This window comes from Phyllostomus hastatus, unplaced genomic scaffold, assembly GCF_019186645.2.
Source record: "Phyllostomus hastatus isolate PE091 unplaced genomic scaffold, TTU_PhHast_1.1 phas_scaffold_501, whole genome shotgun sequence".
Taxonomy (NCBI): Eukaryota; Metazoa; Chordata; class Mammalia; order Chiroptera; family Phyllostomidae; genus Phyllostomus; species Phyllostomus hastatus.
The window spans coordinates 66,536,563-66,548,811 of NW_025334033.1; the positions used below are offsets into that span (position 1 = coordinate 66,536,563).

General features: G+C 48.6%; 1 protein-coding gene across 1 annotated transcript in view; it reads left to right on the plus strand.

Moving 5' to 3' along the window:
* The window catches only part of AK7 (adenylate kinase 7), a 60,456-nt gene that overhangs the window by 21,057 nt on the left and 27,150 nt on the right, over window positions 1–12,249 (plus strand). The window contains exons 5-8 of the mRNA XM_045823058.1: window positions 1,086–1,196; window positions 9,346–9,426; window positions 9,932–10,020; window positions 11,963–12,053. Of these exons, the coding sequence (XP_045679014.1) occupies window positions 1,086–1,196; window positions 9,346–9,426; window positions 9,932–10,020; window positions 11,963–12,053 (372 nt within the window). The remainder of the gene's footprint in view (window positions 1–1,085; window positions 1,197–9,345; window positions 9,427–9,931; window positions 10,021–11,962; window positions 12,054–12,249) is intronic.

Genomic DNA, 12,249 nt, shown 5'->3' on the forward strand with positions numbered 1-12,249 from the left:
CGGCCCGCCAACCTAAAGGTTGCTGCTTCCAATTCCCTCTCAGGGCACATGCCTGAGTTGCAGTCCATGTCCCCAGTAGGGGGCGCAAGAGAGGCAGCCAGTGATGTTTCCCTTTCCCTCCCTCCCTTCTTTCTCGGGAGATAAATAAATAAAATGCAGGGTGGAAAGGAGTGAAGGGGGGAAAATGGGACAGCTGGAATAGTATAATCAATAAAATATATATATATATTTTAAAAGATTTATTTATTTATTTTTAGAGAGGGAAGGGAGGGAGAAAGAAAAAGAAGAAACATCAATGTGCAGTGGCTGGGGGCTGTGGCCTGCAACCCAGGCATGTGCCCTGGCTGGGAATCAAATCTGCGATGCTTTGGTTCGCAGCCCGCGCTCCATCCACTGAGCTACGCCAGCCAGGGCCAAAATATATTTTTTAAAAACCTTTAAAAAATAAAACCCCACCCCAAATAGGACCTGTACATCCGAAGACCTTTGGGGAAATCACTGTCCCGTGGAACTCATTTCTCCCTGCGGTTCCCCAGTAGGTGTCAGTTCAGGGTCCTGGGGATGGAGGGGGATGGACAGCTCAGTGCGCTGCTGGGAAATACGCATATTTGTCGTCCCTGTTCTCGGGGCAAACTGACATTTCATCTTATCTGATGAAAGCGGGTTTTAAACCTGAGACAGAAACCTGCATTTGGTAAGCTCCTCTTCGCACGGGGTTGATTTGCGGGCAACGGGCACTAGAAAAGCGGGCGGGGGGGGGGGGGGAATCACAATTTAGATTCAAAACAAAATGGCCTGTATGGAAAGAACGGTTAAGAAACGGGTTATTCGGTGACTTTATGGAGTCACAGGTCAACCCCGGCACCATCGCCACAAAATAAAAGACATTTGAATATCTAGTTTTGTTTAGATGAAGTTTAAATGACAACATGTGGCTGGCCAAGACGTTTTCAAGAAAATTAAATCACTGCACAATAAGCAGTAGCTTTTAGAACAGCTTGTCTGAGCCTCAGGGAACACAGTCAAGCTGGTATCACGGGGCTCAGTTTTCGGAGCCCTAACCCACGTAGCTTTTTCTTTCATAGGATGATTCTGAGGTTCCCTTTACCGAAGAGGATTATCGCAGGAGAAAGCACCATCCTCATTTTCTGGACCACATCAACGCTGAAAAAATGGTTCTCAAATTTGGGAAAAATGTAAGTCTGCCGGAGTGGCGCATGCTGGGTAAGGAACGTTCTGTTCTGAGGCAGGCCGCACGCAAGGGGAACGGCCAGAACTGTTCCGCCTGCTGTATGTACATCCTCTTCACGCCTTCGACATCTCTGGGCTGGGTTTTCTCCTCCTGAGCACCCACAGATTTCAGCTTCAGGCTCACCCCAACATGCACCGTCCTTAGACTCTGGCCCAGGTTCTGGTCCAGCTCACGAAGCTGAAAGCCTTGTGTCGCTGGGTCCCCAGCACAAGTCAAACTCTTAACCTACCACGGAGTCTGTAGGTCCAAAGAGGCTAAATAACTCAGAGTTTAAGTGGAGGTGGGGGCTGAGAGACCACAGTTTTCCTTTTTCCAGAATCTATCTTGTTTCTTACCACTCTGAAAAGTGCACGAACCTCGCCTTACCCATAAGGAGACAGAGGGCTCCAGAGGTGAAGTAGCCTGCGCCAGGTCACACAGGTAGCGTTCGCAGAGCACCATCCTGAGCGCCCCTCGGCCTTGCCTGACCTTCTCCGCCCAACACCCGCACTGTAGACGCGCGTGCGTAGTCAGCCCCGTTTGGCGGATGTGGACGCTGCGGGTAGGCGGTGTCTGGTGGCCGGGCTGCGGTTCGGGTCTAGGTCCATCAGCCCGCGGGCGTTGCTCGGTTTGGTTTCTGACTCCAAACTGCATCACTCAATAGAGTGGACCTTGGCACGTCCAGGTCACTGACCTTGAAGACCTGCCGAGAGCTGAGAAGTTCATGTAAACAATAACAGTAGCTTATTAGCCTTCTGTCGCAGCAAAACTTATCATATGTCTGATGAAATTATTTTATTTCCCTTGTATTTTATCAAAATGGGTGGCCGGAATGTCCTGGTGATGAATAGGTAATAACAGCTAAAACCGAGGGTTTGTAAATGTGTGCCAGGCACTGTGCTAAATATTTTACTTATGGTACCTCAATTCTGTGAACTGAGTGCTATTACTACCATTCTTGTTGAAATTACGTGGAACTTACATTGAACCCCCGAACCCCTAAAGGTTCCATCCACCATCCATCACCTTTCCCCACTATCTGAAGACCTGCAGACTTGGTATGTAATAATAGTTCTAAGGTGACACCTAGTGGTCTCAGGGGAAATTACATCAGGAACTTTGTCCCTAAATTCAAATTGCCTTTTTTTTTTTTTTTTAGAGTTTATTTATCTTTAGCGAGAGGAGAGGGAGGGAGAAGCAGAAGAAGAGAAACATCAATGTGCAAGAGATACATCCCGTCGATTGGTTGCCTCTCCCCTCTCACATGACCCCCAACTGGGGGCCTGGCCCACAACTCAGGCATGTGCCCTGACTGGGAATCGAACTGGCGACCTTTCAGTTCATAGGCCAGTGCTGTCCACTGAACCACACCAGCCAGGGCTGTTTGTGGTTTTGTTTTTGTTTTGTTTTATTTTTTTTTTAACTTTTGCAATACAAACACTGTGGGTATAAAATATTTGAAGGACACCACATGGGATTAGAATTTATAGCCATTTTCCTATCCATTAACTTATGACTTTAGCCAAGTTGTTGAACTTTTGGGGTGAAAGTAAAAAAAATAAAAGGGCAAGACTAGATGGTCTGAATTTTTTCCAGTTCCGAATCCAATATTATTTCATTAAACATTGGACATGGCCCCCAAATGCGACATCCATGATTTTGTGGTTTTTTGTGGGGGACTTTGGGCTTTATTTTAAGTAATACTGAAATACTGGTATTGATACAGTTGTTTCTTTAATAACTGAGCCCCCATATGGAAGCATCTAAGTTTGTAACTTGTCCTTTGAGGCCCCTGCACCTGAGTGGAGACCAAGGCTCCTCTGTCCTCGAGCCTGATTCTTTCCAGCCGGGACGACTGACAGAGGGGTCGTAGCTCAAACCAAGCGTCCGGGGAAGGGACCTGGATGAACGGCCTGAATCCACCAGGTGGAGGAACTGCATTGAGTTTGCAGTGGGAGTCCGCCCTCTAGGAGAGAGAAACAAGGGGGAGGGGGGACAAGATGCCCAAGGACGGTAGCCACAGGGCACAGTCCCCACCACGCGTGTGAGTGCTGGTGGCATGAGTGACAGGGCGTCCTGCCCACATATCTGTGAATACCGGGGGTTTTGTGTAACAGAAAACCCGTGATTTCTCGATTGTTGACGTAATTCACTAATTGGGAACACATGATCACACACACAAACTAACTGATGTGAGAGTCTAAAATAGAGACACAGTATCTTAGTATCTTTTTTTGTTATAAAAAACATTCCATTTGTCCCATGTTCTAAGCAATAGATTCAAAATTTTATTTTAAAAATCTATCATTTTTTTATTCCCAGCTTTCTTAATCAGCCTTTTCTGAACAATTAATCAGATAAGTAAGGTTGATCTGACCAACTCGGTCATCTCAGTGACCCTGCTTCTCATCAGAGGGAGAGAACCTTGGAACTGATCCCGTCACTTGCGGCTCGAACTCCCAGCTGCCTGGATGCTGCCACGCCCCAGGCACTGCGGCCGAGGCTGACCTCACAGGCACGAGGCCCACGTCAGGCTCTGCACACCTGGGGCTGGCGGTCCAGAGTTCATGGGCGGCAACTGCATCTGCAGCAATCACATTTGCATTTCTGTTACAAACACAAGGCGGACTCATTTAATATTTAGAGGCAAAGAGATTCAGATTTGCCTAACACCAAACCTGTCTTTAAATGAGGCATGCCAATTATTTGGAATATTTTAAAGTAAATGTTAGCCCTGGCTGGTGTGGCTCAGTGGATTAAATGCTGGTCTGGGAACCAAAGGGTCGGCAGTTCGATTCCCGGTCAGGGCACATGCCTGGGTTGTGGGCCAGGTCCCCAGTAGGGAGCATGTGAGAGGCATCCACACATTGATGTTTCTCTCCCTCTCTTTCTCCCTCCCTTCCCCTCTCTCTAAAAATAAATAAATAACATCTTTAAAAGAAACATTAAGAAGAGAATTTTTATGAGTTTACTTGAGCCCAACTTGACAATTGCCGGAAGCAAAAGCTCAACAGATTAACGCTCTAGAAAACGGCAGTTTTACACCTTCTTTTATACATTACAATTAAAAAAGAAGCCGTAAGTGGATTACATGAAATCCATGGGTGCTATATTTGGGAGGCAGGAGAAAGCAAAGGAGGGGGGACCTCTGGGACTGGGATAAAAAGTAAAGTGATAGACACACACTTCTTTTACACAGGCGGGCACAGGGTAGTGAGCAGTCGACAATGAACACAGTGACAATGACAATGAGGGGACGTGTGGTCTTCCAGTGCCTCATCTGTGCTCTGAGGTGTCCTGAAAAGGGAAATTGGACCTTCCAAAGTATGTTATGGTAGATGCAAAAAAAACAACGGACAGGTTCAGTTAAGGTAAGGATTGACTTTGGTCCGGGAAGATTCTAGCCTGGGACACTGAAACTGGAAAAGCTGGCATCTGTGCTGCCTGGCACCTACCAGACCAGATAGGCAGAGACAGGGATTGAAACTTTACGGCACTTTATTCAGGTGGTCAGTGATCTGAGACGACGGTGGGTTTGTACCCTACCAGGCCATCTTAAATTCCATTTTAAACCGACCCTTTTTAGAAGAAGAAAAGCGTAGGTCAGGGGACTGGAATTCAGGGAAAGGTTAATCAGGTGAAAAGCTGCAGCATTCTTTCCCCTGTGCCCTGGGCGGTGGGCGTGTCACTCTGGAGCACCGTGGCTCTGACACCGTCTGGAATGGCTTGCCGTCCTCCTGGGGCACAAGGCGGGAACTGCTCGTGGTCTCCTGGAGTCCAGGTGGGTCCCACCTGCAGGTGCTGGAGCAATAGCTTTTTACATACACTGATTATTAAGCTTATTAGCTATTATCTGAATCTAAAGTGTTTCCACCATGTGAGTCCCCCATCAGTATGACTGCCCTTCATGAACTTTTATTGAAAAGTTTTTAACTTCAGCCCGTCCCATGTGGTAACTTTCAGTCTCTGAGTTTGTACGGCCATCACGCAGGTCTCTCCTGAGCTTGTTGGGTTTAGTATGTGGCCCCTTTGCATCCACAACCAAAAGTTTGTGTGTTCGATCGATCCCCAGTCAGGGCACACGCCTAGGCTGTGTGTTTGATGCCTGTCGGGGTGCACGCAGGAGGCAAGCGCCCCAAGGTCCTCTCTCACATTGGTCTCTCTCCCTGTCTCTCCAGTCACTAACCAGATCCTCAAGGGAGGGTGTCTGTTCATTCGAGCTCACAAGCTAAGACACCAGCAGCTCCCCAGGCTGCCACACTGTGGGCTCTCAGCCCTCCTGGGCTCCTGTCTCTCTCTTTGGCCCTGAGAGATATCTCTTATATTCTTGAGATGCTGCCGTCCGCAGACGGTACCAGTGGCATTTCGTGTGGCATTTCCAGGTGTTTATAGTGGCATAACAAAGTGAACTACCCCGTCTCTCTGACTCCATCTGTTCAAGCCTGCGTTGTCCCCTCGGCCCTCAAGCCACTACCATCCGCATAGTCCTGCATCCAGACACACTAAGCATGACAGGAATTCTGCTGGCTTGCGTAGATAAGGGAATCACGTCTGGTTTATCAAAGATTTGCAGGAACCAGACTCACATCTACTAGCACGATCTTCCTGGGACCCCTGATGGCACCCGGGTGTCTTCAGGGTCAGTTACATCTTGCCCCTTCCGTTTCCATTTCCACTTCCCCTTCCTGTGACAGAAGAGAAGCCTCAACGCTGTACTGCTGTAACCGGAAAAGACACCAGCGTTCGGCTGCCTGTCACTACCAAATCCAATAAGCAATGACAGCGATTGAATCTTTTATAGGCGCTTTATTTAGATGGCCGGCGATCCGAGAAGATGGCGGGTTCATACCCTAACAAACCATCTTCTCCTTTCTTTCCCAGCCAGATCTTTTATAAGGGGGGTTGGGGAAGACAAAAAAGAAGTCAGTGAGAGAGAGTCCTTGAAGTTCCCAGCTGCAGCACTTCTAGCCATGGCAATTAGCTATCTCCAAGTGGGAGGGTAGTTGCCTGCTTCTTCCCAATACGGATGTCTCCAGGTGGTAATCTCTAGCCAGCACCCCAGGAGGTCAGCTGCTTTTTCTCAGGTGCCAGATGGGCCTTATCTGTAGTTTCTGAAACAAAGAGCTTAACATACGCATTACTGGCTAGATTTATGGCTATTTACCCTAAGCTAAAATTTTCCAAGTTTTGAGTCCCCTATCACTTTCTTGAGATGCATTCGAGGTACCCTTAGGGCTCCCATCTTCTCAGCCGGCACTTCCTCCACCAGTAAGCCTTTCCTTCCTCCACACTCAGCATTTGTTGTGGCCTTTGGAAGTGTCAGGCACACCAACGCTGGACAGGTGACAGTAGGTGTCCACGTAAGAATGTCCAAATGTGCCCTGGCTGGCGTATCTCAGTGGATTGAGCGTGGGCTGTGAACCAAAGTGTCGCAGGTTCGATTCCCAGTCAGGGTACATGCCTGGGTTACAGGCCATGACCCCCAGCAACCGCACATTGATGTTTCTCTCTCTCTGTCTCCCTCCCTTCCCTCTCTGAAAATAAATAAATAAAATCTTAAAAAAAAAAAAAAGAATGTGTAGAGAATTGTTATGAGTTGATTTGAATCAAACTGACCAGAGTTGCAGAGAGACAAGATTTCTTTTTTTCTTTTTTTTTAAGTAAAAGAAAGGAGTCTTTATTTAAAAGCCAGGAAGCAAAGATCTTAAGTGCTTCCAAGAAAAGCAGTTTGCAGTTTCTTTCAGGCATTTGTAATTAAGGAGGGAGCATAAGGCAGATTACAGGAAGGTGGAGAAAGCAAAACAAAGGGACTGAATTACAACACAGTTAACAAGATTATGTACTTTCTGGGGGTAGTTAGGCTCATTTCAAAGGTGTGTTAACCTAGATGCTCAGAAACAATGGCCAGGGCGGGCTTAAGGGAAAGATAAGCCTTGTACTAAGAAAGTTTTATTTCTAGGGCGTGACTGCCTGCCGTGACCTGTTCACTTGGGAATTTATGATCCGATCACCCAGTGAGGTTACTTTCTGTAGAACCCCTTTTTCGTCCACATAGGAAAAGTTTTAGATTTTTTTTTTAATGTGCCGCATTACCTGAAGCAGAAGAGGCGATCTCTTTATTTTCCTGATAAAGGTTCTAGACCCAACTCCACATTGGATGGGGGAGGGGTGGGCTTTCCCACACCACCGGAGCAATGGTCATGCACCAGCTGGGCGTCTTACCGTTAAACTCAATTCCAACACTATCTACCCAGTGATAGAATCAGCTCCCACAAATGACGGGCTTGGTCCCACGGGACTGCTCCCCACCCTTTAGACACCAGAGACCAGCCCTGGTGGCAAACCCGGGCTTCCGGCCACCCCAGGAGATCAGAGGCCCCAGGGACCACCCTCTCCCCTTAGGTCTGATTTATTTCCTAGAGGGGCTCTCAGACCCCAGAGGAACACTCACTTACTAGATCACTGGTTTGTTATAAAAGGACACGATTCAGGAACAGCCAGAGGGGAGAGATGTATAGGGCAAGGAGTAGGGAGAAGGTGAAGAACGCCCTCTCCCGGCGCGACTCCCCCAATCTCCACGTGTTCACCAGCCTCAGGCCTGAAGGCTTTTCAAACCCTTTGGGGAATTTTCCGTTGTCTCGTGAGCCGGTACATTCAGGAACAGCCAGGGGACTGGGTTGGCCTGCACCTTGCCGTTGCCTAGCGTATCCGCCGCTCCAGATGGCGAGGGGTGCGGACCTACCGCAGCGCCGCCGCCGTTGTTCCCCAGAAACCTCGCTCAGCCCTCCCAGTTCCCCCCTAGCAGGGGTTCCTGCCTCAACTTCCCCCCGCCTCCACGGAGGACTGCGTCTCCGTGTATCATTCCTCCCTTGCACTCTCACCTTACAAAACCCGATCACAGCGGTGATGGGGGATGCCTTTATCGATCTCCCTGCTTCTGCTGCTAACTCTGGGGTTTCAATCGGGGGCCGAATGAGCAAGAAGAGAGGCCAGTCACACACAGGTGCACTCACAGATGACTCTCTCTCAGGTACGATTCAGCTTCCCATCGAACTAACCAGGGAGAAGGAAATCCAACCTGACGTGGCGCGGCCTGTAGTGGCCTGGGAGTCGGATGTTTAATGGAACCGAACCAGACCTCCAGGGGTCCTTGCCCCGTGTATACTGGGACCTCGCATCAGAGATCCAGAAAGAGCTGCACCAACAATTACACAAGGGTCTCCACTTTTTTAAACTAAGTATCATGAAAGCCACATGCTGATTGGATTATTAGGAAGGAAGGCATTAAAATAAGAAGACTCGGTGCCTAGGTTATCCCTAAGCATTGTCTCTGCCTGAAGCTCTTCAACCTGCAAAAAGCCCATTTCCCCACAGTGAGGTGGCTAGTACCGTGATGACTTTTAAAAATGATTAAATCATTTTTAAATGATTAAACCATTAAATGGCCCTGGCTGGCATAGCTCAGTGGATTGAGCACGAGCTGCGAACCAAAGTGTTGCAGGTTCGATTCCTAGTCAGGGCACATGCCTGGGTGGCAGGCCACAGGCCCCAGCAACCATACACTGATGTTCCTCTCTCTCTCTCTCTTTGTCCCTCCCTTCCCTCTCTAAAAATAAATAAATAAAATCTTTAAAAAAATGATTAAATATGGAGGCAAATTCTCCCAGGGGCCAAATTACATCTCCCGGATGAAATAAACATTCCGCAACCATTACAATCCTTGTACTAAGGTTCGCTGCCAAACTGTGTGGTTTTATGTGTGTCCACTCCCCTGCCAGGTAATTAAAGATCACGGTGGAAGGACTAATTTGTATATCTCCCTTTTCCCCTAGGTGCCCAACACGGTACTTAGAGGTGTTAAGTCTTCACAAATAATAAACTCTGGCTTTCATTTAATTAAGAGCGATAATTACATTCCAATAGCGGTCGGAGGCATTCCTGAGTAGCGTGGAGTGGTGTCTAGAAAGGACCCCATTCCTATCTTGAACGATAGCTTCGTAGCTGAAACAGATCAGGAGACTCCCTAAGGCGCTCACTTTTAACCACTAAAATAGCCTGGTGCGACATGATGAATCACATCACATTTAGCTCTTCTCCCGCATTCTACCTCACAGGTCAAAAGATTCACGACTTTCGTGGTCGCTGCTGGACTTCAGTATGGAGTGGAAGGAGGCATCTTACACTTTTTTTTGAAGGTACGACCTCTCAGTGACTATGAGGATTTTTTTCCTGTTGTAATTCGAGGATGTTTTTGATGGCTTCTGCTGGTGGCGACGCTACTGCACAGTAGCAGAGGGTTCAGGGCATCGACCACAACCGCCCGCTCTCTCTCCCATCATGAGGGCCTCCAGACGCCTCTCTGAAGGTGAGAGAGACACAGATGGGTCTCCTCTCATTCAAAGGCATCACGCCTGCGTACGCACTTTCTTCCTACGCAGGTAACGTGCGGAGGGCTACCAAAGACAGCTGATGAGGGCATAGGTTGCTTGGAAAGTATTTCAGCTCTGGGGTTACACTCTATTTACCTTAACAGGATAGGATACGTCTCACCAGAACTGATTTACCCAACAGCCCTGTGGTGCTTCATCCGCATCAGACAGGCAGCTCCCTTGGGTGCCTCTGACTGCAGCTGTGTATGAGACCAGTCATAATCCCATACGAGTAATGGAGAAAATATGCTTCTGCTTCTCTCTCTCGTAGTTAGCTTGGCTGGGTGAGGTTCCTGCATTACCGGTGTTTGGGGAAGGATCAAATATAATTCCAACAATTCACGTCCTGGATCTCGCCGGGTAAGTGTTCTCCCAGAGGGACCTCTTCCCTCAAACTCATTGCCGGACGTGTGTGTTTATACATGAACGTGTATTGAGCACTCACCACGTGCTAAGACCCTTGCGTGTATCCTCCTACTTATTCTTCCCAACAAACCCACCCGGAAGGTACAGTGATTCTCTCCATTTTACATCTGATGAAATAGCGCCCACCATCTAAAAGCCCCACCCTTCCGAGGACACGTTCAGGTTCACCTTTTAAAAACTGTACCAGCGGAGTAGCAAGAGTGTCTTCCAATTCTAGGAAAGAAGGAACTGGTTACGTGCATCCCAGGGACCTAGTGTTCTTATTCTTCTGGCCCAGGCGACACTGGTATGTCCAGCCCACCAATTTAAATCCCAGAACTCAGACAGCAAACTCTAAAGCGGAAGTGGGTTTCCTGGGCAACATTAATACATGTTGCTTTCGCTCACAGAGTATCCCAGCTCTGTGCTCCAGACAGGCCCAGAAACCCCCACCCCTCTGTGCACCCCGACCTAAACAAAGGGTGTTTAGGTCAAAGGGTGGTTCATTGCATGTGTGGTTCATCGTTTCCACATTTCCGGTTCCAGGGGGGCTTCATTTTACCACCCCTTCTGCTCCTCCTCCCCCCCAAACCCCCGCCGCGTTTCAGCTCTTCCCTGAGGCTCTGGCTTCTGGATTCCACTCCTCCTCCCTTCCACGGGGCACTAGGAAACGGCCCCAGTCCCAGGCAGATTTGCAGATATGCTGGGGGGAGTGTGAAGCTTATACTTTACCACCCTGCCTTCCCTGCGTGGGTCCCGTCCAAGGCCCCAAACTTAAATGTTAGTATTTTTTCTTAAGGAAGGACCCCCCCCCCTCCCCGACTTGTATAAGCTTCAGGCTCCATCCAAAGCCCAGATGTGCTTCAGCCAGCATTCACACTTGACATGGCGGGGCTGACAGTGCCTTCTTTTCTGTGTTTCTGCATCGTTACATTATCAGCTTTCAAAGATGCGAAGGAACATTCTCCATTATTAAGACCAAACACTTAGTGTGTGTCCTCAACATCTTCCTTCCAAGTAGATAAACTAGCGAGCTAAATTATTCCCATTACAGAAGGACTTGGGGAGCATTTCTCCTGCAGATTTCTTCTCAGATCGTCAAATATTTAACAAGAAAGAAACTAAAGAATGACGTGTGGAGAAATTAATGTAAAAATGTGGAGCGGGCATTGAGATGCGTGCCTTTGTTTTATTTTTACTCTGCTAAAAACAAGTGGAAACGGAGATAGAATGGACAGTCCTGTGTTAGACTTCAAGCCACCGCCGTTTCTCTCTGGGATTCTTTCGTTTTCGCTCAAATCCCTGCTCCGCCTCTGGCCAGCTGTGCGAACCCGGGAGCGCTACTGAACCACTCTGGGTCTGCGTTTCTCTTTTGTGAGATGGGGGTAATAATAATAGTACCTACCTGGTCAGAGGGTTCAGGGGGTAACGGCTGTTGGCAGTCCCTATTAATCCAGGGGAGAAGACCTTACGCCCAGCCCCTGGAGCTGCGGGACCCCCTTTCGAAAGCAGCCGCGTCTGTGGGTCTGTCTGCGTCTGCCCCGTGAAACCCCTCCCACAAGTGCGGTGTGACGTCATCGAGCCTCTGAGCGCGCAGACTTCTCCGTAACCTGTAGACCTGCGGGCTCAGGTGCCCTGTGAAGTGCTGATCCGCCTTCAGATCCTGTAGGCCATCGGCAAGAGAAATGCCACTTAACTCTTTACCAGCGTCCCCACCTGTAGTGCAGCCCATCATCCTGACCGTGACCTTGTTGGAAGCGAAGTGACATAATTTCCTAACACACCGAACACCGCGCGGTGCCGGGCGCACGGGAGGGTGGGGGTGGGGGTCAGCGACTTCTGGTTCACTGCATCGCTTTTGCTTTTTCCCCCGGTGACATTCCCCGTTGGTCCGCAGAGTGATACAAAACATAATAGACCACGTGCCCAAGGCTCATTACGTGGTCGCTGTGGACGAGTCTGCCCATACCCTGGAGGACTTGGTCAAGGTACAACCGTTTTATCTTACACTTGATAGCATTTCTTGAATCGTTTTATCCCTGAAGTATACTTATAGAATCGGGTGTGGGTGTGCTAACAAGGGTAGGGGCTGGGACTCCTAAAATACTGGGCTGGCCAAAAAGTCCCTATGGTTTTTTTCCGTAAAATGAAAGACACATTATTCCTTTTCACCAATAACTTTAT